The sequence below is a fragment of the Nomascus leucogenys genome, chromosome 23 (assembly GCF_006542625.1).
Source record: "Nomascus leucogenys isolate Asia chromosome 23, Asia_NLE_v1, whole genome shotgun sequence".
Lineage (NCBI taxonomy): Eukaryota > Metazoa > Chordata > Mammalia > Primates > Hylobatidae > Nomascus > Nomascus leucogenys.
Genome location: NC_044403.1, coordinates 24614137 through 24638442, shown reverse-complemented (window position 1 = coordinate 24638442; position 24306 = coordinate 24614137). Strand labels below are relative to the sequence as shown.

General features: G+C 41.4%; 1 protein-coding gene across 2 annotated transcripts; it reads right to left on the bottom strand.

Annotated features, from left to right (window-relative positions):
* Nucleotides 1-4547: 4547 nt before the first annotated feature.
* AICDA (activation induced cytidine deaminase) lies at nucleotides 4548-15286 on the bottom strand. 2 transcript variants are annotated; one of them, XM_012502331.2, is made up of 5 exons: nucleotides 15187-15286; nucleotides 9240-9387; nucleotides 7591-7861; nucleotides 7171-7256; nucleotides 4548-6718 (listed from the first exon to the last, which is right to left on the bottom strand). In XM_012502331.2, exons 1-5 carry the CDS (start codon nucleotides 15192-15194, stop codon nucleotides 6665-6667), a joined length of 567 nt encoding a protein of 188 aa, XP_012357785.1. In that variant the 5' UTR covers nucleotides 15195-15286; the 3' UTR covers nucleotides 4548-6664. The 2 variants fall into 2 exon arrangements, with proteins under 2 accessions (XP_012357785.1, XP_003265494.1); XM_003265446.4 differs by having other exon boundaries at nucleotides 5524-6718; nucleotides 7171-7286.
* Nucleotides 15287-24306: the final 9020 nt, after the last annotated feature.

Genomic DNA, 24306 nt, shown 5'->3' with positions numbered 1-24306 from the left:
TTAAGATTAAAAAAGAAAAAAGAAAATGTAGCAGTCATTCATTTTTAGCCAAGAGAGGGGATGTTTGATGTTTTGTGTTTGATATTTTGTGGGTGGCACAGTGAACTTGTTTGTTTGTTCGTTTTCTGTATTTAGACAAAATTATGAAGAGGCTTTGCTTTCTCATTTTATCATAGTCTTAGAGTAACTTTTTCTGAGGTTGGGAGACTGTTATGTCGAATAGGAAAACAATTTGTCTTAGCTGTGGGTATCAAGCCAGCTTTCAACCGTCAGGGGCTGCTTTCTTTTCCTCTTTCTCAGGGTGTAGTAGAGGAGATAGAGAAACGTAAATTCAAGAGATAGTTAGAAAACAAAATTTATACAACTAGCCATGGGGGCAGAGGGTGAGATCGGGGGTAATTTCTGAGTTTCTGGCTTGCAAACAGAAAGGATGGCAGTGCCATTCATGGAGACAGCATCAGCTTTCTATTATTGTCTAATTTAATACCTATCAATAATAATAATAATAATATTATTATTATTATTATTATTATTATTATTATTATTATTTCGAGACAGGATCTCACTCTGTCATCCAGGCTGGTGTGCATGGTGTGATCATGGCTCACTGCAACCTCTGCCCCCTGGGCTTAAGCAGTCCTCCCACCTGAGCCCTCCTGAGTAGCTGGAACTACAAGTGCACGCTACCAAGCCCAGCTAATTTTTGTAATTTTTGTACACATAAGGTTTCACTCTGTTGCCCTGGTTGGTCTTGAACTCCTGGGCTCAAGCGATCCACCCTCCTCAGCCTCCGAAAGCGCTGAGATACAGGCAAGAGCCAAAGATACATGAAATGTTAACATTAATGGACCCATTTTACAGAGAGGAAAGAAATTAAGGCTTTACAGAGATTAAATATCTAACCCATTGTCATATGGAACCAGAACTCTAATTTAGGTTTGCTTGACTTCAAAGTCATACTGACAGGCCTGGCATGGTAGCTCACTCCTGTAATCTCAGCACTTTGGGAAGCTGAGGCAGGCAGATCACTTGAGGCCAAGAGTTTGAGACCAGCTGGCCAACATCGTGAAACCCTGTCTCTACTAAAAATACAAAAATTAGCCAGGTGTGGTGGCACATACCTGTAATTTAAGCTACTCAGGAGTCTGAGGCACAAGAATCACCTGAGCCCAGGAGGCAGAGGTTGCAGTGAGCCAAGATCATGCCACTATACTCCAACCTAGGTGACAGAGTAAGACTCTATCTCAAAAAAAAAAAAAAAAAAAGTCATACTGACTTTAAAAAATGTATAAAATTCTACTATCTTCTACTATCTAATCCCAGGCTATTTTCATCACCCTTAAAAGAAAAATCTCATACCCATTAAGTAGACATTCCTCATTTCCCCCTCCCTCCAGTCCATGACAACTACAGATCTTTCTGTCTCTATGGATTTTCCTATTCTGGACATTTTATATAAGTGGAATCATACAATGAGTGACTTTTTGCGTCTAAATTCTTTCACATAGCACAATGTTTGCAAGGTTTATCCATGTGGTAGCACTTCATTCATTTTTATGGCTGAATAAAATTCCATTGTATAAATATACCACCTTTTGTTTATTTATTCATTAGTTGACAGTATGTCTACTCTTTGGCCATTATGAATATGCTTTTTTGAACATTCCTGTACAAGTTTTTGTTTGAACACATGTCCCTAATTCTCTTAGATATATACCCAGGAGTAGAATTTCTGGGTCATATGGTAATTCTATGCTTAACTTTAGAGGAACTGCCAAACTGTTTTCCACAACTGCTGCACCATTTTATATTTTCACCAGCCAATATATAAGGGTTCCGATTTCTACAGTACTCGTTATTGAGTTTTTTTTGTTTCTTTGTTTATAGCCACCCTAGTGGGTATAAAATAGTATTTCGTTGTGGTTTTAATTTGCATGTCCCTCGTGACTAATGATATTGAGCATCTTTTCATGTGCTTATTGGCCATTTGTAAATATTTGGAGAAATGTCTACTTAAGTCTTTTAAGTGGCCATTTGGCCATTTTTAAATGAGGTTGTTTGTCTTTTGTTGTTGAATTTTAATAGTTTTCTTCTCTCTCTCTCTTTTTTTTTTTTTTTTTTGAGACAGAATCTTGCTCTGTCACCCAGGATAGAGTGCAGTGGTGTAAACATGGCTCACTGTAGCCTTGGCTTGCTGGGCTCAAGAGATCATCTGCCTCTGCGTTCCATGTATCTGGCACCACAGGCTCACAGCACTCTGTCCAGCTAATTTCTTTAAATTTTTTATAGAGATTGGGTCTCACCATGTTTCCCAGGCTAGTCTTGAATTCCTGGGCTCAAGCTATCCTCCCACCTCAGCCTCCCAAAGTTCTGGGATTACAGACGTTAGCCACCGTGTCCAACCTAAGAGTTCTTTATATGTTCTGGATACTAGACTCTTGAGTAGAAAGAATACATAAGCTGTTTTTCCCTCTGTTCTCATACTACAGCAACAATCAACACAGAACACTTCTGTAACCAATGCAAGCAATCTATTCTGCAGCAGGCACAAACTGGGTATCCTCCAGTTCAGTTCAGACACTATCTACCTGGACATAGTTTCAGATCCCACAGGTTGAGGGTTCAGTCCCACAAGATCATCCCCACCCTCCCACCAGTCACAAGTCCAGGCCTCTGGAACTTCTGACCAGTTACTTCGAGTTGGGGTTCCCATGACCTTTGTTGGGTTTGATTAATTCATTAGGACTGCCCACAGAACTCAGGAAAATACTTATGTTTACTGGTTTATTACAAAGGATAATGACACAAATAAACAGTCAGATGAAGAGATACACAGGGCGAGGTCTAGAAGGGTCCTGAGCACAGAAGCTTCCATCCCCCCCGAGTTGTGGTACGCCACCGTCCCAGGACACAGATGAGTCTGAATGCTTTTGTTTTTGTTTTTGTATTTTTCTGTAGACCTGCACTGTAGACGCGGGTGAGCTTTGTTTACCTTCTTGTGTTTAGCTCTCTGTAAGCTCCCTAAACCCTGTCCTCTTGGGCTTTATGGAGACTTCATTGGATAGGCATGACTGAAGCGTGGACAACCAGGTAAAATTGTGGTTAGAAAAAAGGGTATGATCAAGGCCAGCCACAGTGGCTCACGCCTGTAATCCCAGCACTCTCGGAGGCCGAGGTGGGCAGATCACCCGAGGTCAGGAGTTCGAGACCAGCTTAACCAATTTGGTGAAACCCTGTCTCTACTAAAAATACAAAAATTAGCCAGGCATGGTGGCAGGCGCCTGTAAGTCCCAACTACTCTGGAGGCTGAGGCAGTAGAATTGCTTGAGCCCAGGAGGCAGAGATTGCAGTGAGCCGAGATCACGCCACTGTGCTCTAGCCTGGGTGACAGAGCTAGACTCTGTCTCAAAAAAGAAAAAGAAAAAAGGATACGATCTAATGCTAATAGACTGGGGAAACCCAGCAAGGCGTGTCTGTTCAGATTCTTCTTGGCCTCTCTGTGCAGCATTCTTTCACCCAGGATATGGGCAGAACCCTGTCTGGAATGAGGGTCTCGTGATCTACAATCCAACAAGATAGGTCACTTTTTTGTTTGTTTGCTTTTTGTTTTTGAGACAGCCTCCAGAGTAGCTGGGACTACAGATGTGTGCTACCATGCCCGGCTAAGTTTTGTAGAGATGGGGTCTCACTGTGTTGCCCAGGCTGGTCTTGAACTCCAAGGCTCAGGCTACCTGCCCGCCTCAGCCTCCCATAATGCTGGGATTACAGGCATGAGCCATCATGCCCAGTCAGATTATTTCTTTATAGCCAGTGTTTATATGGCAAGGAGGGGGAATTAGAGTAATATTTTTAGGTTTTATGACTGGTTTGGGGGAAAGGAGGTGCTGGTTTCTTTGACCGCCTTGTGGAAGAGAGATTCTAGTTTTTATGGATGGCCTCAGGGAAGAATGAGGGGCCAGAGACAGGAGGGCCGGAGAAGGTCAGAGAGAGAGTTTTGCTTCTGAGGCCTAAACCATCCAACCTTATAACAAATGACTGTAACAAGGGTGAGGGGGGTTATAAGCCAGGAACTATGGACAAAAACCAATATATATATCATAATATCACAACCCTTATCAGATATATGATTTGCAAGTGTTTTCTCTCACTTCTGTGGGTTGTCTTTTCATTTTCTTACTAAGTGTCCTTTGATGCACAAAGATTTTTAATTTTGATGAAGTCCAACTTTTTATTTTTGTCTTTGGTTGCTTGTGCTTTTGGTGTCATAATTAAGAAGCTGTTGCCTAATCTAAAGTCATAAAAATTTTTACCTATGTTTCTCTCTAAGGTTTATAATTTAGGCTCTAATATTTAGGTACTTGATGATTTTTAGTTAATGTTTGTGTATGGTGTGTAGTAGAGACTCAAATTCATTCCTTTGCACGTAATATCCAATTAGCTCAGCACCATTTGTTGAGAAGATCATTTTTTCTCCATTGAATGGTCCTTACACCCTTGTGAGAAATTAGTTGACTACAGATGTATGGGGTAACTTCTGGACTCTCAAGTTTATTCCATCATACTGATTTTTTATTTTAACTTCATATAAATCACTTTTGTATTATTTCATTTGGTATTTTATCTTCAAAATGTCCAAAATTATTTGTCATTTATTTAATTGATTGAAAGTGAGCCAGAAGCAAATTTGCTGTCATAAAGGTTTACTAAAAATCAAGAGAAATGGCTTCATAGCACCATTACTAAAATGTTACAATTACATACATTGTTATTAGAATCATTTCTAAAGTTATAAATTTATGAAGCTTTGAGAATCCACTTCAATATATCAGAAAAGGAAATCATGTTAATAAAAATATCTTTAGACACAAAATAATATAAAATATAAATGAATACATGAAGTAACAATTTTTAACTATTTCACAAACTTATATACAATAAGATTAAAATAAGACAGTTGTGCATACAAGTTTTCCTGTGGAGCTGTTCATCTTCATTGCAACGGTTGCTAGGTAATAACTGCACGGGGATATGGTTATTCTGAATATTTTTCTCACTATCAAAGACAGTTGTTAGGGACAAATAGACACCAATAGAGACAAATAGGGATCCCTTATTGGCTCCTTACATTTTGTTGGATAAAGCACACTTTCCTTGCAATGCTTTCCCATCCTTCTCTCCCAAATATTGTTCTCTTTCTCTCTCTCTCTCTCTTTTTTTTTTTTTTTTTCTGAGACAGAATCTTGCTCTTGTCGCCCAGGCTGGAGTGCAACAGCACGATCTCGGCTCACTGCAACCTCCATCTCCTGGGTTCAAGCAATTCTCCTGCCTCAGCCTCCCAAGTAGCTGGGATTACAGGTACCTGCTACCACGCCTGGATAATTTTTGTATTTTTAGTACAGATGGGGTTTTGCCATGTTGGCCAGGCTGGTCTCAAACTCCTGACCACAGGTGATCTGCCTGGCTCGGCCTCCCAAAGTGATGGGATTACAGGCATGAGCCACCATGTCTGGCCCTCTCTCTCTCTTTTTTTTTTTTTTTTTTTGAGAGACAGGGTCTTGCTATGTTGCCCAGGCTGGCCTTGAACACCTGTGTTCAAGCTATCCTCCCTCCTCAACCTCCCAAGCAGCTGGAACTACAAGCGTGTGCCACGGTTCACAGCTTTATCATTCTGTTTTGTCACAACTCTCTTATATAGTTAATATACCTTTGGGAGAAGCATCACACACATACAAAAAGTAGCAAACCTTGACCTGATTGGCATTTCTGAGATGAAGAGACCCATGAGAGCCAATAGATTTTCCTCTTCCCAACATTCAAGCAACTTCCTTCCAATTGTTTGCTAATTATGATATGTGAAGTTTGTGGATGTTTCTAAATTAGGGACTTCCTTAAAAGAGTTTGTGTTTCCAGAAGATTTGCTACTTCAGACATCAACCCATTATTAGGGTGTCTTGTTCACAGTCCTCCTGCCCATTTTAAGATCCTTTATTAAAATAGCTTGAAGGTGACCATGCATGGTCTATACCTCCATCCCCACCCATAACAATCTTCTTTTGTACAAACATAAAAACATGCTTCTGCTGATTAAAACGTACAGCACATGATTGGATATTAATGCTTTGGAGAGATGGTTTGGGGTCACAATCACCCAGATACTCTCATTAGGAGGTCCTATAGATCATGGCCTGATGGAAGAGTTTGTGTTACTTGAAAGTAAACGTCAAGGGAAAAGAATAGAAAAATCTATCACTAACACCATTGTTAACTCAAATGAATCAAATAATAAAGGATGTTGACATAAAAACGTTTGATCCTGTCACCATGCTTTTTAGGATATACCTTTTGCTCTCATCCTTCCTAAAAGTCATAGAAAAACGTTGACACTTTAGGATGCTCCCAGGTCCTGCAGTTCTGTTATTCCCAGTAGGGGACAATGTTGCATTCAAAACTGCACCAATTGCAGCATGTCCCTGGCCAGGCCTGTGTTCCTTCTCTATTTTCAAGACATAGATCTTTTTAAAGAGTCGTATATAAATATTTTTTCTCTAAAGTCTAAGAAAGTGAGAGTTGAAGAAGAAAAACAGAGAAGACTTGAAGGACTGTTTTGTATCCACTGTCTTCAGCAGAGATATTTCATCGTGTGTGACATTCCTGGAAGTTGCTATCAAAGTCCCAAAGTACGAAACGCGTCTCGTAAGTCATCAACCTCATAGAGCGGCTGTAGAGAAAGAGAGAAGCAAATTGAGTGAATGGCTTCAAAACTGGGTTGGCGGTCGGTGGGGCCGGAGAGGCTTCTAACCTGAGTGGATGGCTTTGTAACATTTTGGAAGAAAGTAAATTGGGAAAGAGTTTTTTTGGGTTTTTTGTTTGTTTGTTTAAAAAAAAAAAAAAGGAGAAAAGAATTCTGACCAGGAAGGAAACGCAACCCTGGGGAGAGACAGAAATTTAAAGATGTGAAACAACAAAAGAAAGAAAAGAGAGGGAAAAGGAACCTTAGCAGAGGGCTCTGAATGGTGAAACAGCAGAAGAAAAAGCTGATGTGGAGGAGAAATAAAGTTTTCATCAGATGAAAACTGAGAGTGATTAAACAATAAGAAAATATAAGAAATATACGAAACTCCAAAAAAGACTATAGAGAAAGAAAATTTAAAAAGCAAGGAAGCCCCTTACCAAAAGGATGCGCCGAAGCTGTCTGGAGAGACGAACTGAATTTTCATGCAGCCCTTCCCAGGCTTGGAAAGTTCTTTCATGGTTTTCTACAAAAGTATTCCAGCAGTAAAAATAATCTTTAAAAAAAAAAAAAAAAAACAGGAAAGAAAAAAAGGCGGGGATATGGGGGTAGAAGACAGTTCAGGTTCCAAATCGAGGGGAAAGAAAGCAACCCTGGCCCCATTTTCTCACTTCCTCGGGGCCTTGTCTCTGAGCCATTCACTCTTTTCTCTGCTTCTAATCTTTAATTTCGGCTTCAAAGGTGAACCAGAATCCCCGCCCACTTCTTCCCCTGGAGCTTCCCCACTAACTCATTCATTCTGCATCGCAATCCCGAATGCGGGCTGCTGCACTGCGCCTGCGCGGAAGGCCGTTTCGCACCTTTGAAGGTCATGATGGCTATTTGCACCCCGGCGCGGTGCAGCCGCCGCAGCCCCTCGGGCTCAGACTTGCGGTCCTCGCAGAAGTAGAGGCGCGCGGTGAAGATCCTCAGACTGAGGTTGGGGTTCCCTCGCAGAAAGTCGACCACATGTCGGGCACAGTCGTAGCAGGGGCTCCAGGAGGTGAACCAGGTGACGCGGTAGCAGCGGCCGGGGTCTAGATCCCAGTCCGAGATGTAGCGGAGGAAGAGCAATTCCACGTGGCAGCCGTTCTGGGGAGACCGAGAGGACCACGCTAGAATTCACCGACTTTTACTGCGGCTTTGGTAGCCTTAGTCATTGTCTCCTACAGTGATCTTTGGGGATGCTCGCAGCTATTGTCCTTGTGTTACAGAGAGGCTAAGCAACTTGCTCAAAAGAGCACACCAGTAGGTAGAGCTGAACCCTGGCAGCACTAGTCCTGCAGAGGGAAGGGAGGCTATGGGTTTTTGTGGAATGAGGAAGATGAAGTGCGCTGAGTTGGGAGGAAGCAGCATCACACTACCTCACCGAAGATTTAATTTGTGTTTATGAAGTTGCTTTTTGCACCTTTTGAGAAGGAAAATGGCTAGAAGTGCCTGTTGATGTAACATTGTGGAAATATACCTGGACCACTAGGTGGAGGCAGGACAGTTTATGAGGACCATTTGGGAAGATCTGAAAAGGGGAAATCGATTTTGGTAAAGCAGACAGATGGGTGTTGTAAGGGAAGTAATAGGCACTGCCATGAGAAGTAAATGAAAGTGCTTGGTGAAATCAAAGCCTTCTGAAATACAATGTGTCATGTCACCAGATAGGAAGGGGATTGGGATGTACTCAATACAAATGTAGGCAAAGAAAATTGCATGGTAATATAACCATCAAACAATGGCCCAGACGATGACCTTCCACCCCATGGATGCTTCCCTGAGATTCCACCAAGCCCAGATGTCACAGCATGTTAGGAGAGAGGAGATACTCGTGGGCAGAAGTTTATGTAAACCCATCTGGATTTTGGTGAAGAAGTCTCTTGGAAATGTAATTCTCTCGGGTAGCCGAAAGATCATTTTAATTAATCAATCAGCCAAGGCTTCTCTGAGTTTTCTGGGGATCACCATGTTGAATGTATTCACTGGCCTACGACCCATGTGAGTAGGAGGGAAAAGAAATCATTTGGAAAACAGAATTGAGCCACTGGTAATTTTTTCCCAAATTCCTCTTCCTTAATTTTCAAAAATGCTTAAGACACAATTTGTTTTTCACATTTAAAAGTTTTGCTTGAACAAGCTGATAATATTCTCCCAAATAAAAATGCTTTTAGCTTAATTAATCTCAAAGGCAATTCAGATGCTGAGGAAAGCTGGTAAACAGTTTGGGAGCAGTTGTTCTTGGCACTGAAGGAAGGAGTGGCATTAGGGTGCCCAGCATTACTGGGGAGGAACTAAATCACATATTTTGGGCCGTGTCTAATATAGGTGCATGGACATGGAAAAAGAAAGAAAAAAAGGATTTGAGGAATGTAATAGAGACACGAACACCAAAAAAGGATGGAAGTAATACCATCAGCAGGTGGCCCTAAAAGCACTCACAGTTGACCATTAAACTGCTTGCAAAGCTGACTTTAATTGATACCTTATTGCGAAGATGACCAAAGTCCAGTGAAAAGGAAGTAGCACTGTCCCGCCTCTTCACTACGTAGCACAGGTAGGTCTCATGCCGACCCTTAGCCCAGCGGACATTTTTGAAGTGGTAAAGAAACTTCCTCCGTTTCATCAAGAGGCTGTGGGTGAGAGGAGGGAGAGAAAATGCAAAAGTACGGTTTATTATCTGGTCACTCTGGATTTTCCTTCAGCTTTTTAAAGAAGTCATTACTTGGGCTAAACCAAAGAAGATGCTCTGGCTTCCTCTGCTGGCTGCCTGAGCCCTACTGAGCCCCGCTGAGCCTGGATCCATCATAAACTCATTTTCCTGTTCATATTTAAGGCCAATTGAGAGATACTCATCAAGGACCCCAAACCCTTACCCACAAGACAGTCACCTCCTGCCACTGTCTTCTAGATGCTGACGACTTGGAATTACAATTAAATTTGTTCTTCAACAAGAAAACAAAACAAAAAATAAACTTGTTCCTCAGTCCCATAATAATATTTTCAGATTTCCCCTCCAGCCTTTACCTAAGTGTCTAACTTGTACCTCAAACTCAAAATGATCAAAACGATATTCCTCAACTGCCCCCTGTCCTAAACTGCCTCTCCTCCTGACTTTGCCACCTCAGGTAAGCAGGCTAGCAGCCTGGAACCATCCTTGACTCATTCCTTCTTCCTCAGTCCTCATATTTAATTAATCATCTAAATGTGTTGATTCAAACCCCAAATATTTCTTGAATTTGTACCTTCCCTGCTTGCTGTTCTCTGCTTCGGTCCAAGCCCTCATCTTCTTCCTCCTTAGCTGTTGTACTGGCCTTTTAACTGGTCTCTCTGCCTCCAGAGTCTCCAAAATAACATTCCCCACACTGTCACCACCATGATCTCACAAAAACCCAGGTGCACCATGCCATTCCCATGCTGAAGACCCCCTGATGGTTCTCTTCTGCCTGCAGAATAAACTCCAAACTCTTTAATGTGGTATGTAGGCCACTTTTTACAGTTGGACCTTGATCTAAATTTCTTTTTTTATTTTTATTTATTTTATTTTTTTGAGATACAGTCTCACTTTGTCGCCCATGCTGAAGTACACTGGCATGATCTTGGCTTACTGTAGCCTCAACCTCTCAGGCTCAGGCAAATCTCCCAGGCTCAGCGGATCCTCCTGCCTTAGCCTCCTGAGTAGCTGGGATTACAGGTGCCCACCATCATGCCCAGGTAATGTTTGTATTTTTAATAGAGATGGGGTTTCACCATCTTGGCCAGGCTGGCCTTGAACTCCTAACCTCCGGTGTTCTGCCCGCCTCGGCTTCCCAAAGTGCTGGGATTACAGGCGTGAGCCACTGTACCAGCCTATTTTTTAATGTATAAGAGCAATACCTGGCTGGGTGCAGTGGCCCACACCTGTAATCCCAGCACTTTGGGAGGCCGAGGCAGGTGGATCCTCTCAGGTCAGGAGTTCGAGACCAGCCTGGCCAACATGGTGAAACCCCATCTCTACTAAAAATACAATCATTAGCCGAGTGTGGTGGTGGGGGCCTGTAATCCCAGCTACCCGGGAGGCTGAGGTGACAGAATTGCTTGAACCCAGGAGGTGGAGGTTGCAGTGAGCTATGGCCACGCCATTCCACTCCAGCATGGGCAACAAGACCGAAATTCCATCTCAAAAAAAAAAAAAAAAGAGTAATACTTGATCATTGTCAAACTTGAATACTATGGAAAAATAGAAGAGCTCTAAATTTTAAAATATTAAAGATTTTTCAAATCTCAAGTATCATAGTGTCTAATAATAATAATTAGACTTAGTGTCTAATGACAATGACTTAAGATTCTTGTGTTTTATTCCTCTAGTCTTTCTACAGGCACATATTTACATGATTTGGATTATACTGATTGCATGTGTGATTTTATACTCTGCTGCTTTTTTAACTAGGCAAAATGATCTAAATATCTTGCTATGTTGTTCCCACATAATGACTGATTTCTCCTCCTCTTTGTTTTCTGGCTCCTGGCACAGTGTCTTGCATATCATAAGCACTAATTGGAATAGCATTTGTGGAAATACTCTGGTAACCCAAGTTTCCTTAAAGAAATCGAGAGTCCCCATTGCAACTGCAAGCAGCAACACAAGCCGTACAGCGTGGTTGATATGAAAGCACAAGCCATGCCTCGATTTTGTCCCTAGTCTTTTCCAGAAATGCATTTATCCAATTTGTGGAGCTGGTGCTGTCCCCTAATGGTATGGGGCAGAAGTGCAGAGAATTTGCGAAGTAAAGGGCTCAGGAATTTGAATAACGTTTGCTGGCAAGAGAATTGAAACTTTTCTTACTCATTATTTTTTCTTACATTGAGGTATAATTTACATACAGTAAACTTCACCCGTTTAAGATGCATAATTCTACGAATATTTTTGGGTGTAAACACCCCAAACTGCTACCACGGTCAGGATACAGAACCTGAATCACCACCCTCACCCCACTAGAGCTTCTTCCTCCCCCTTTGCAGTCCTTCCCCTCTCCACGGGACGACCACTGATTTGCTTTCTTTTTTCCCCCTTTTTGTGGAGAATGGAGTCTCACTGTGTTGCCCAGGCTGGTCTTGAACTCCTGAGTTCTAGCAATCCTCCCACGTGGCCTCTCAAAGTGCTGGGATTACAGGCGTGAGCCACTATGCCTGCCCTGATTTGCTTTCTGTATTTATAAGTTACTTTCATTTTCTAGAATTTCGTATGGCATACATTATTTCCTCCTTCATGTCTGACTCTCATTTAGCGTCATGACTTTGGGATTCATCCCAAAGTAGCTTCTTCCTTTGTACTGCAGAGTGATATTCCATTGCATGGATATAGCACATTTTGTTTATTTGTTCACTTGTTGATGGATATTTGGATAGTCTCTACTTTGGGGTTTTGTGAATAAAGGTACTATGAACATTCATGTACCAGTCTTTGTGTGGATATACATTGAGAACTGATATTTTAATAATGTAGTGCAGGTGATAGACCCTGACTTTAAAAGTTAAATACCAAAATCCCAGCCTAACTAAGCAGACCATCTAGGACAACAGCTTTTTGTAGTTGTTTCCATTTATTTTTAATTTTGCTTGCTATTTTTTTGAGGCAAGGTCTGGTCCTGTCACCCAGGCTGGAGTGCAGTGGCGCAAGCACTGCCCAGTGCAGCCTTGGCCTCTGGGGCTCCAACGATTCTCCTGCCTCAGCCCCCAGTAGCTGGGACCACAGGCACACGCCACCATGCCCAGCTAATGTTTGTATTTTTTTTATAGAAACAGGGTTTTGCCATGTTGCTCAGGCTGGTCTTGAACTCCAGGGCTCAAGCGATCCACCCACCTCAGCCTCCCAAAGTGCTGGGATTACAGGTGTGAGCCGCCACCCCCAGCTGTCTGTTTCAGTTTAAATGTCTCCCCTCACATACATGAAGCTTATTGGAAAGCACTTTAAACCTTAGGCTGCAAACTAGATTTATTACCAGTATACACATATAAGGTAAAAATATGTATATATATTATATATAAGGTAAAATTAGCCATATTATTTTAAACTTAAAATATATTTTAAATTTATATATATGGTACAAATTAGCCATATTATTTTAAAATTAAAAATGCATATTTTAATCTAAATGGATACTAGGCCAGATGCAGTGGCTCATGACTGTATCCCAACACTTTGGGAAGCCAAGGCAGGAGGATTGCTTGAGCCCAGGAGCTCAAGACTGCAGATAAGCTATGATTGCACCACTGCACTCCAGCCTGGGTAACAGGGTGAGATTGTCTTTTAAAAAATAAAAAACATAAAAAACATAAAATGAATACTAAAAAAGATCCAATAATAATTAGCTTTATTTTAAAAGGATAATAATTTTTATGGTAATTACCATAGTACCAACCACCATTAATATTACTATATTGGCATATAATAACCCTTTGCATATATAAGCTCAACACATAATAGGTGCTTAATAAGTACAGAAGAAAAAGAAAAGAAATTCTCTCTTTGAGACCCAGTGTTAAACAGATTAAGCATCATCTCTTACCAATAAATCCCTTTTATATTTAACTTACCCTCCTGGGCTGTGTAGATGAGAAAGGCAGAGGAATCTACATCCTTTTACATACATCTTTGTTGGTGGAGAGTGTGTGAGAGTGTGTGTGTGTGTGTGTGTGTGTGTGTGTGTGTGTGTGTAGAGAGAGAGAGAGAGAGCCTTATCATAAGGAAGAAAAAGTGTCCTGGAAGTATAGATAAGAAGGATGTGGCACAGATAAAGGGCTTCGGGTGGATTTTTGGGTCCTACTCTACATGAAAATACAATAGGCCTGCACTGTTTCTGTCACATGTTACCAGTCAGAGTGAAATGAATTGCGTGAAATGATTGCTAGTTAACTTTGTTGATCCATTACTTCCCTTCTCTGGTTAGGGGCCTGTTTCTAGCTCCTTGTTCTCGTCATTTCTGTCCCGGGTTGGAAGGACTTTGCCGAGGGAGTGTTTCAAGCCTGCAGGCTGACAGCTGCTCTGGACAGCTGTGCTCCCTGAGGCAGAACCCTAGCTGCCCGTGCAAACCAGAAACAAGCGAGTTAAAAATAATCCTGACCAAGTCATTTTGCCATCACTAATGAGCTCTACAGATACTCTCCTCCTTCATGATGATAGATTTCCCTTTTGTCCTGTTGAATTTCATCTTTTCTCCTTTTCTTTCTCTGAATTTCAACTGCTGATTTTACCTTTGCTTTGCATTTTGCTTTGAACAAGTATTTCCAATGGACCCGTCACAAGGACCTGTACCTCAGACTTGTTTTCAAAATCTCAGTGTAAACTGAGGAGACATTTGACATTGTTTGCCCTCAAGAAAATTTTCTGAAGAACATTAAATCCTCCATTAAAAATCTTTATTCTGTATATTGGATGTGGTGGCTCATGTCTGTAATTCCAGCACTTTAGGAGGCCCAGGCAGGAGGATTGCTTGAGGCCAGGACTTAGAGACCAGCCTGGGCTGCTCTAAGACCCTGTCTCTGCAAAAAAATATATTTTTAAAAAATCTTTATTCTGTAATGTAAGTTCTTTATAAAGGAATTAAATTGATGTAAAGTATAAGGATTAGGTATTATTCTCATACATTCATAGTAATCATAAATGTAGGAATAGAATAAGTTCTGTAATAATAACTTATCAAAAACTGCACATAAAGACATTATGAGGACCTTAACCAAATTCACACCTAAGTTACCTCTTAACTCACCTAAGAGGTAAGTTAAGCTGTGTCTGAACAAATGGAAAGATTAGTCAATAGTAAAAGTGCCATTAACTGCCTAACAATTGGGCCTTTAACATTAAATAACTTGCTTGAATGAATTTTTCCTCCTTGTAATGGACACAATCATAGTGACTTTCAAGCAATTAATTTAGAATGCTTGGCATTTCTAAAATTACAAATTTTCTTACTATAGCTAAATTATTTCAGTAACATCTCCCTAGGAAAGTGTGTCTTCAAGTTGTTTTATTGTTGAATATTTACGACATTATTACGAAAATTAACACTACCGTTTTTAGTACAGTACTGCTATTACCTTTTCATGATTTGAGTCTCTAAAGATTTGCTATGTTAATATTATTCCCGTAAATTAGTTTCAACCATGGTACAAATCTCAGGACGAATCAGTACATTGTACAGACTACTTCTTTTGCCACATGAAAAAGAGAGAAATCGAGAGAAGACTGAAACAGAAAGAATTGGGCTGACAGCATATAAGATATGAATAGAAGAAAAGGAGACAGATCAAAAAAATATATATGCATATTGATCAAGCTGATCTTATCAGTCAGACAGTTATATGAGAGAAAGGGATAGCTACCAGTCTCATTACTCAGATTTGCTCTGAGAGGAAGGCCAGTGCAATCACCCACGAGGAGACTGCCTCTTTACCTGTCCATAGTGGTGTCCAGAGTGTCTTCTTGGCTCCCTGCAAGTCTCAGGCCAGAAAAATCTTGCTTCAATTAATGATGATTCTCTGTCTCAGTCTGACAGTGCATTGGCCCTTCACATTCAAATTTGAGCTTGCCCTTCTGGGCTCCTCCTCCCCTGACAGCATCACCCCCACCAGGTACCCCAACGGCCTTGCTCCTGATTTGGATCCAGTGAAGATGGGTGGGTGGGGCTGTCATAGGCAGCGTCACACAGGTTAAACGATTGAGGGCAGCTCTGCTTAATGTTTAGGTTCCTTTAGGGCTGCTGCTCTAAAAGTCCAGTCCATGCTCCATAGCTAGCAAAGATCAGGAGGCAGTAACAGTAGACACTTAAATTATGATCATGATAACACAAAATAAAAGCACAATGATAATAGTAATATTTATGTAAATACCTTAAAGAGCATTTAAATAGCTTCTTGTGTTACTGTGTTAAAGAGCACTTAGAAAGCCTCTAATTCCCCCATATTCCCACAGTATCTGTGAACCTCAGTACAGACAGGCACTAACAGCTCCTGCTTTGCAGTTAAGCAAATGAACTCAGTTATACAGAATTTAGAACACAAAAATTTTCCCTCCTAAACCATGGATTTTTTTCTTTCTGATTGCATTACAAGAATTGCTTGAAGACTAGATATTTACACCAAAGAGTGATTTTTGCATGAGCCATCTTTTTTAAAAAAAAAAAAAAAATCCTTAATTTGGAGTCAGAAGCAGCAGCAGTCCCCCAAAATACAAAAATGCTTATTTCACCAGACATCAGTGTCTAATTGGCTGCATAGAATTTGGAAAACAGGCTAAGATCTTCAAATAAAAGACTTTAATTTTGTACTCTCATAGAACTTGGTCTATTAAGGTTGTATTTCTCTCTCCTACTGTAGCCCATATGCATTCTATTTATTCACTGAGTAGATACTTAATGCCTACTGTTAATGGAAACTATGCCAAGTGCTAGAGATGCAATGGTAAGTAATGCAGCTAGGGTCTCTGCTCTCTTCCTGCCTCAAGGCTCTGATACCATCTATACCTTGATGATTTTCAAATCAATAGCCCTAGCTTGGACCATGTATTCGTCTGTTCTCATACTGCTAATAAAGACATGCCTGAGACTGGGTAATTCATAAAGGAAAGAGGTTTAATTCACTCACAGTTCCACATGGCTGGGGAGGCCTCACAATCATGGCAGAAGAGCAAGGGGCATCTTACATGGTGGCAGGCAAGAGAGAGCTCATGCAGGGGAAATCCCTTTATAAAACCATCAGCTCTTGTGAGACTTACTATCATGAGAACAGCATGGGAAAGACCCAGCCCCATGGTTCAACTACCTCCCACTGGGTCCCTCCCAAGACATGTGGGAATTGTGGGAACTACAATTCAAGATGAGATTTGGGTGGGGACACAGCGAAATCTATCAGACCGCTTCCTTAAATTCAAGACAAGTGTGTCCAACTTCCCTCTCAGAACCTCCATTTGGATGTCTGAGCACCTCCAGCCTGTCTAAAACAGAACCCCTGTTCTCTGCCTTACCAGCTGTTCTTGCCATCTTTCCCATCTCAAGAATACAGCAGTATTCTTCCAATTGCTTGGCAAAACCTGGGCAGAGTGTCTCTCAGCTCCTCTCTTTCTTTTAAATTCCATGCACACTCCATTAGCAAATCCTGTTATCTCTGCTTCCAGAATATATCCACAACTGACAACTTCTCACTACCTCCAGGTCCAAGCAACCTGGATTATTGCATTTTGCTTCCCAACTGGCCTTCCTGCCTCCCCCTTCTTCGATTACAGTCTGTTCTCCACATAGCAACTAGAGTATTCATTCTGGAACATTTAAGGTCATGTCACTCCCCTGTCATAACCCTCCATGGCTTCCCATTCTCTCAGTATAGGCCAGCAGCCTGAGATGGCCCACAAGCCCCGCTACCATCTGCTGTGCTTCACCCCTCTGGCTGCATCTCCCTCCACTCTCTCCCTTGCTCACGCAAAGAGCGCACACACTTTCCTCTGCCCTTGAGGTCCCTCTGCTGAAATGTTATTTTTTGTGTGTGGTGGCTTACACCATCATATATTTTATGTCCTTATTCAAATACTCTCCGGTATTTGAGATTTGTCCTAGTCACCATATCTAAAATGTCAACAAAATCTCACCATTCTGACACTCCCTTGCCCCCATCCCCTAAATTATTTTTCTTTTTAGCACTTATCACTTAAAATACACTCCTAAGTAAACTAAAGACAAGTAAAATAATCTGTTTAAGTTATTTTTTAATTAGCCATGAGATTCAAAATAATAATTAATTATAATTATTTCTAGTAATTATATAATAATAATAATTATTATTTTGAGGCAGGGTCTCTCTCTGTCACCCAGGCTGGAGTACAGTGACATGAACATGGCTCACTGCAGCCTTGACCTCCTGGGCTCAAGTGACACTCCTGCCTCAGCCTCCCAAGGAGCTGAGACTACAGGCATGTGCCACCACACCCAGCTCATTTTTGTATTTTTCTTTAGAGATGAGGCCTTTCCATGTTGATCAGGCTGGTGTTGAACTCCTGGGGTCAAGTGATCTGCCCGCATCAGCCTTCCAAAGTGCTGGGATTACAGGCATGAGCCACTGCACCTGGCCTTGTCTAAATTATTATTGCTGGAAAAATTCCTCAGGGCACCAGCAAGATAGTAGACAGTAGTTGCCTTTGGCACTCTCAGTTTTACAGGACAGTTGATCAAGGAGCAGAATGGAGACTCCAAATTCATCTGCAGTGTCCACTGGAAGGTGTAGGCATTTGAAATCTGATCCCTTTAAGTTGTATCCTCAGATGTGAGTTGGGCTTTTATCATATTTTCACCCATTTGTCAAGAGAATAACACACAGGTACACACAATTGGGTTGTTTTACTGTTTTAAATAAAAATGGCATATATTTAAGGTGCATAACATGGTGTTTTGATATCTGTAATGAAATGATTACTACGGTCAAGCTAATTAGCTTATCCATCTCCTCACATAGTAACCTTGTATGGGTATGTGTGTGTGGTAACCGCACCTGAAATCTACTGTCTTAGAAAATTTCCAGTATACAATTTTTTTTCTTTTTTTCTTGAGACAGAGTCTCACTGTGTTGCCTAGGCTGGTGTGCAGTGGCACGATCTTGGCTCACTGCAGTCTTGACCTCCTGGGCTCAAACAATCCTCCCGCCTCAGCCTCCCGAGTAGCTGGGACCACAGCTGCATGCCACCACACTGGGCTAATTTGTTTTGTTTTTTTTGTACAGGCAGGATCTCACTATGTTGCTCAGTTGGGTCTTGAACTCCTGGGCTCAAGCAGTTATCCCATCTCAGCCAAAGTGCTGTGATTACAGGAGTAAGCCACTGTGCCTGGCCCAATACAGTATTTTTTAACTATAGTCATCATGCTGTACAATAGATCTCTAGACTTATTAATCCTGTATAACTGCAACTTTGTACCATTTGAGCAACATCTTCCCATTTTCCCTACCTCCCCATAACTCCTCACCACCATTTTACTTTCTTTTTTTTTTTTTTTTTTTGAGATGGAGTCTCACTCTGTTGCCCAGGCTGGAGTGTAATGATGTGATCTCAGCTCACTGCAACCTCCACCTCCTGGGTTCAAATGATTCTCCTGCCTCAGCCTCCCAATTAGCTAGAATTCCAAGCATGCACCACCACGCCCGGCTAATTTTTGTATTTTTAGTAGAGACGGGGGTTTCACTATGTTGGCCAGGCTGGTCTCGAACTCCTGGCCTCAAGTGATCCACCCACCTCGGCCTCCCAAAGTGCTGAGATTACAGGCGTGAGCCACTGTGGCTGGCTCACCATTTTACTTTTTGCTTCTATGTATTCAACTTTTTAAGATTCCACATACAAGTGAGATTATGCAATATTTTTCTTTCTGTGTCTGACTTCTTTCACCAAGCATAATGTCCTCCAGGTTTATCGATGTTGTTGCAAATGGCAAGATCTCCTTTTTTAAGGCGGAATGATATTCTTATTCTGATATATATATATATATATATATATGTATACATGCCACATTTTCTTGATCCATTCTTCTGTCGACAGACACATAGGTTGTCTCCATATCTTGGCTATTGTGAATAGCGCAGCAGTGGACATGGGAGATATCTCTTCAAGGCACTGATTTCGTTTTCTTTGGGTATTTAGCCAGAAGCAGGATTGCTCAATAGGGTAGTTCTGTATTAAAATTTTTGAGGATCATATAGTAGTTCTATTTTTAGTTTTTTTTTGAGAAACCTCCATACTGTTCCCTATAACGGCTGTGCCGATTTACATTCCCACCAACAGTGTACAAAGGTTCCTTTTGCTCCACATTCTCACCAATACTTATTTTCTTTTGTCTTTCTGGTAATAGCCATTCTAACACGTGTGAAGTTATGAGATAGGAAAAAATAAAAATGTAAAATGCAAAACCAATAGTATATAATAGGGGCCGGGCGCAGTGGCTCATGCCTGTAATCCCAGCACTTTAGAAGGCCAAGGCAGGCAGATCACCTGAGGTCAGGAGTTCGAGATCAGCCTGGCCAACGTGGTGAAACTTCCATCTCTACTAAAAAAAAAAAAAAAAAAAAAAAAAAAAAATACACAACAGCCAGGTGTGGTGGCGGGCGACTGTAATCCTAGCTACTCAGGAGGCTGAGGCAGGAGAATTGATTGAACCCAGGAGGCGGAGGTTGCAGTGAGCAGAGATCGTGCCACTGCACCCAGCCTGGGCGACAGAGTGAGACTTCGTCTTAAAAAAAAAAAAGTATATAATAGGAAAAACTGACTATTTTTTCTTCCACATTCACATACCACTCAACACAGCCCTTCTGACACCAGATGTGTGCCGGTCTTTTCCCATACACCAAGCAGTTTTCCAGTGGACATCAATTGGGTGTTCTATAATTTAATTCAATTCTGGCACTATCTACTTGGAGATAGCATCAGACCTCACAGATTGTGGGTCAATTCCACAAGATGGCCCCCACTTCAGATGCCAATCTCAAATTCCAGGTTGTGACCTGTACTTCTGATCAACCGGCTTAGGGGTTCCTATAACCCATGCCTTGGGTTCCATTAATTTGCTAAGCTGGCTTAGCAAACTCGGGGAAACACTTACTTAACTTTTACCAGTTTATTATGTTAGTGCAGGATATAATAAAGCATACAGGCCAGGCGCAGTGGTTCATGCCTGTAATCCCAGCACTCCAGAAAGCCAAGGTGGGTGGATCACTTCAGGCCAGAAGTTCGAGACCAGCCTGGCCAGCATGATGAAACTTCCATCTCTACTAAAAAAATACAAAAATTAGTTGGGCATGGTGGCTAACACCTATAGTCCCAGCTACTCGGGATGCTGAAGCATGAGAATCGCTTGAACTCAGGAGGCAGAGGTTGCAGTAGCTGAGATCGCACCACTGCACTCCAGCCTGGGTGACAGAGCCAGATTCTGTCTCAAAAAAAAAAAAAAAAAAAGATACATATGAACAGCCAGATGAAAGTACAGAGGGTAAGAACTGGAGGGGTCTGAGCACAGAAACTTCTGTCCCCTGGAGTTGGGGTGTGCCACCCTCCCGCTACACAGTTATATTTACCAACTCAGAAGTTCTTTGAACTCCATACTTCAGGGATTTTTATGGAGACTTGATCATGTAGGCACAATTAATTATTTACTCTATTCCCAGCCCCTCTCTTCTCTCGGGAGAATGGGGAGTGGGGCTGAAAATTCCAAGCTTCTAGTCATGACTTGGTCTTTCTGGGGACTGGCACCTCTCCTAGAGCCTACCAGGAGTCATCTCATTGGAACGAAACAAACTCCCGTCATCCAGAAATTCCAAGCTATTCAAAAGCTCTGTGTCAGATGCTCTTATCACTCAGGAAATTCTCAGGGCTTTAGGAATTCTGTGCCAGGAACCAGGGGCAGAAACCAAATATATATTATTCTTGTTATTTCACAGAGAAGATATCTCATTGTGATTTTGATTTGTATTTCCCTCATGATTACTGTATTAAGCACATTTTCATACACTTGTTGGACAATTGTATGTCTTCTTCTGAGAAATATCTATTCAGGTCCTTTGTCCATTTTTAATTGGGTTATTTATGTGAGAATAAATATGATTTAAAAGCTGTTCGTGGACCAGTCACGGTGGCTCACGCCTGTAATCTCAGCACTTTGGGAGGCTGAGGTGGGCGGATCATTTGAGATCAGGAGTTCGAGACCAGCCTGGCCAACATGGTGAAACCTTGTCTCTACTAAACATACAAAAATTAGCTGGGTGTGGTGGCGCGTACCTGTAATCCCAGCTACTCAAGAGGCTGAGGTAGAATTGCTTGAACCCAGGAGGCAGAGGTTGCAGTATGCTGAGATCACACCATCATACTCCAGCCTGGGCAACAAGAGTGAAACTCCATCTCAAAAAAATTTTAAAAAGCTGTGGGAATGCCAGAAACACTGTAAGCCTTGAGAGAGATGTCACTGTGATCTGAGTCATACGTGGTTGCAACATCTGCTTCTCAAGTTATAGACTAACCCACTTCCTTATTTTTCTTGTCCTGTACAGTAACTAGAGAAAATTAAATGACATCAAGGACAAAAACCTCCTGCCTTGTTAATTAATGACCCTTATCATAGATTAACTTCTCCTTTGTCATCTTGCTTTGCCTAGACCAGATGACAGAAAACATATGACTATTACACCCTCTGCAAAAGATGCTATATGTACCCTTCCCAAAAAGAAACACTGCCTATAACCAATCAAATTGTTATAACTATGCACCAACCTTGTGTGAAAAATGTTGTAATTGTGCATAAACTCCAGTGTCTCTGCCTACATAAATGATACTTTAACTTCCCTAGTTCAGAACACTGACTCCATTTCCTTGGAGCTGGTGTTTCTGAATGGACTATCTTCAAACTTTGTCCTTGAATAAACCTTATTTAAATTAGATTCTGACCCTTTTGATTATTTTAGGCTGACATACTTTTTTTTGGTACTAAGTTGTATGAATTCCTTATGTATTTTGGATATTAAACCCCTGTCTACCTTTTTTTTTTTCCTTTCTGAAACAGGGTCTTGCTCTGTCACCCAGGCTGGAGTCCAGTGATGCAATCACAGCTCACCACAGCCTTGACCTCCCAGGCTCAAGCAATCCTCCTGCCTCAGCCTCCCGAGTAGCTGGGACTACAGACACAAGCCACCATGCCCAGGTGATTTTTATACTTTTTTTGTAGAAATAGAGGCCTCACTTTGTTGCCCAGGCTGACCTTAAACTCCTTGACTCAAGTGATCCTCCTGCCTCAGCTTCCCAAACTGCTGGGATTATATGGCATTAGCCACTGCACCTGGCCGGACATTAACCCCTTCATCAGATATATGATTAGCAAATATTTCTTCTAACCTATAGGTTGCCTTTTCATTTTGTTGATTGTTTTCTTTGCTGTGCAGAAGCTTTTCAGTTTGATTTAGTTCCACTTTTTATTTATGCTTTTGTTGCCTATTCTTTTGGTGTCATAGCCAAAAGCATCACTGCCAAGGCCAATGTCAAGAAGCTGCCCATTCCCACTCCCATTTTCTTCTAGTAGTTTTATGGTTTCAGGCCTTATTTAAGTCCTTAATCCATTTTAGTTGATTTCTGTGTATGGTGTAAGATAAGGGTCCAATTTCATTCTTTTGCATGTGGATATCCAGCTTTCCTAACACAATTTATTGAAGAGACTATCCTTTCCCCACTGTGTATTATTGGTGCCCATGTTGAAAATTAGTTGACTTGCGTGGTGTGGTGGCTCATGCCTGTATTTCTAACACTTTGGGAGGCCGAGGTAGGTGGATCACTTGAGGTCAGGAGTTCAAGACCAGCTTGGCCAACATGGTGAAATCTCGTCTCTACTAAAAATGCAAAAATTAGTCAGGTGTGGTGGCTCACGCCTGTAATCCCAGCCACTTGGGAAGCTGAGGCAGGAGAATTGCTTGAACCTGGGAGGTGGAGGTTGCAGTGAGCTGAGATCATGCCACTGCACTCCAGGCTGGGCAACAGAGACTTTGTCTCAAACACATACACACACACACACACACACACAAAGAAAATTAGTTGACTTTGTATGCTGGAGTTTATTAGGGAATTTTCTATTCTCTTCGTCTACGTGTCTGTTTTTATGCCGGTATCATACAGTTTTGACTACCATAGTTTTGTGCTATAATTTGAAATCAGAAAGTATGCTGCCTGTAACTTTGTCCTTCTTTCTCAAGATTGATTTGTGTATTCAGAGTCTTTTGTTCCATACAAATTTTAGAATTGTTTATTTCTTTGAAAAATGGAATTTTGATAGGAATTGTGTTTAATCATTTAATCTCTATGTCCCTTTATTTAGTATAAACTTTTTTTTTTTTGAAGGAGTGGAGTGCAGGCTGGAGTGCAGTGGCACAATCATGGCTCACTACAGCCTCAATTTCCCAGGCTCAGGTGATCGTCCCACCTCAGCCTCCTGAGTAGCTGGGATTACATGTATGTGCCATCATGCCCAGCTAATTTTTGTATTTTTTGTAGAGATGGGGTTTGCCATGTTGCTCAGGCTGGTCTCGAACTCCTGGGCTCATGTGATCCGTCTGCCTTGGCCTCCCAAAGTGTTGGGATTATAGGCGTGAGCCACTGTGCCAGGCCCAAGTATAGACATTTTAACATATTAACTCTTCTAATCCATGAACACAGGATATCTTTCCACTTATTTGTCGTCTTCAACTTCTTTCATCAGTGTTTTATAAGTTTCAGTGTATATATCTCTCACCTCCTTGGTTAAGTTTATTCCTAACTATTGTATTCTTTTTGATGCTATCATAAATGAAATTATTTTCTTGATTTCCTTTTCGGGTAGATATTTGTTCTTGTAAACAAATGCAACTACTTTTTGTATGTTGGTTTTTTAGTCCTGCAACTTTACTGAATTTATTAGCTCTAATCATTTTTGTGTGTGTGGACGCTTTAGTTTTCTACATACAGAATTATGTCATCTACAAAGAGAAATAATTTTACTTCTTCCTCTCAAATTTGGATGCCTCTTATTTTTCTT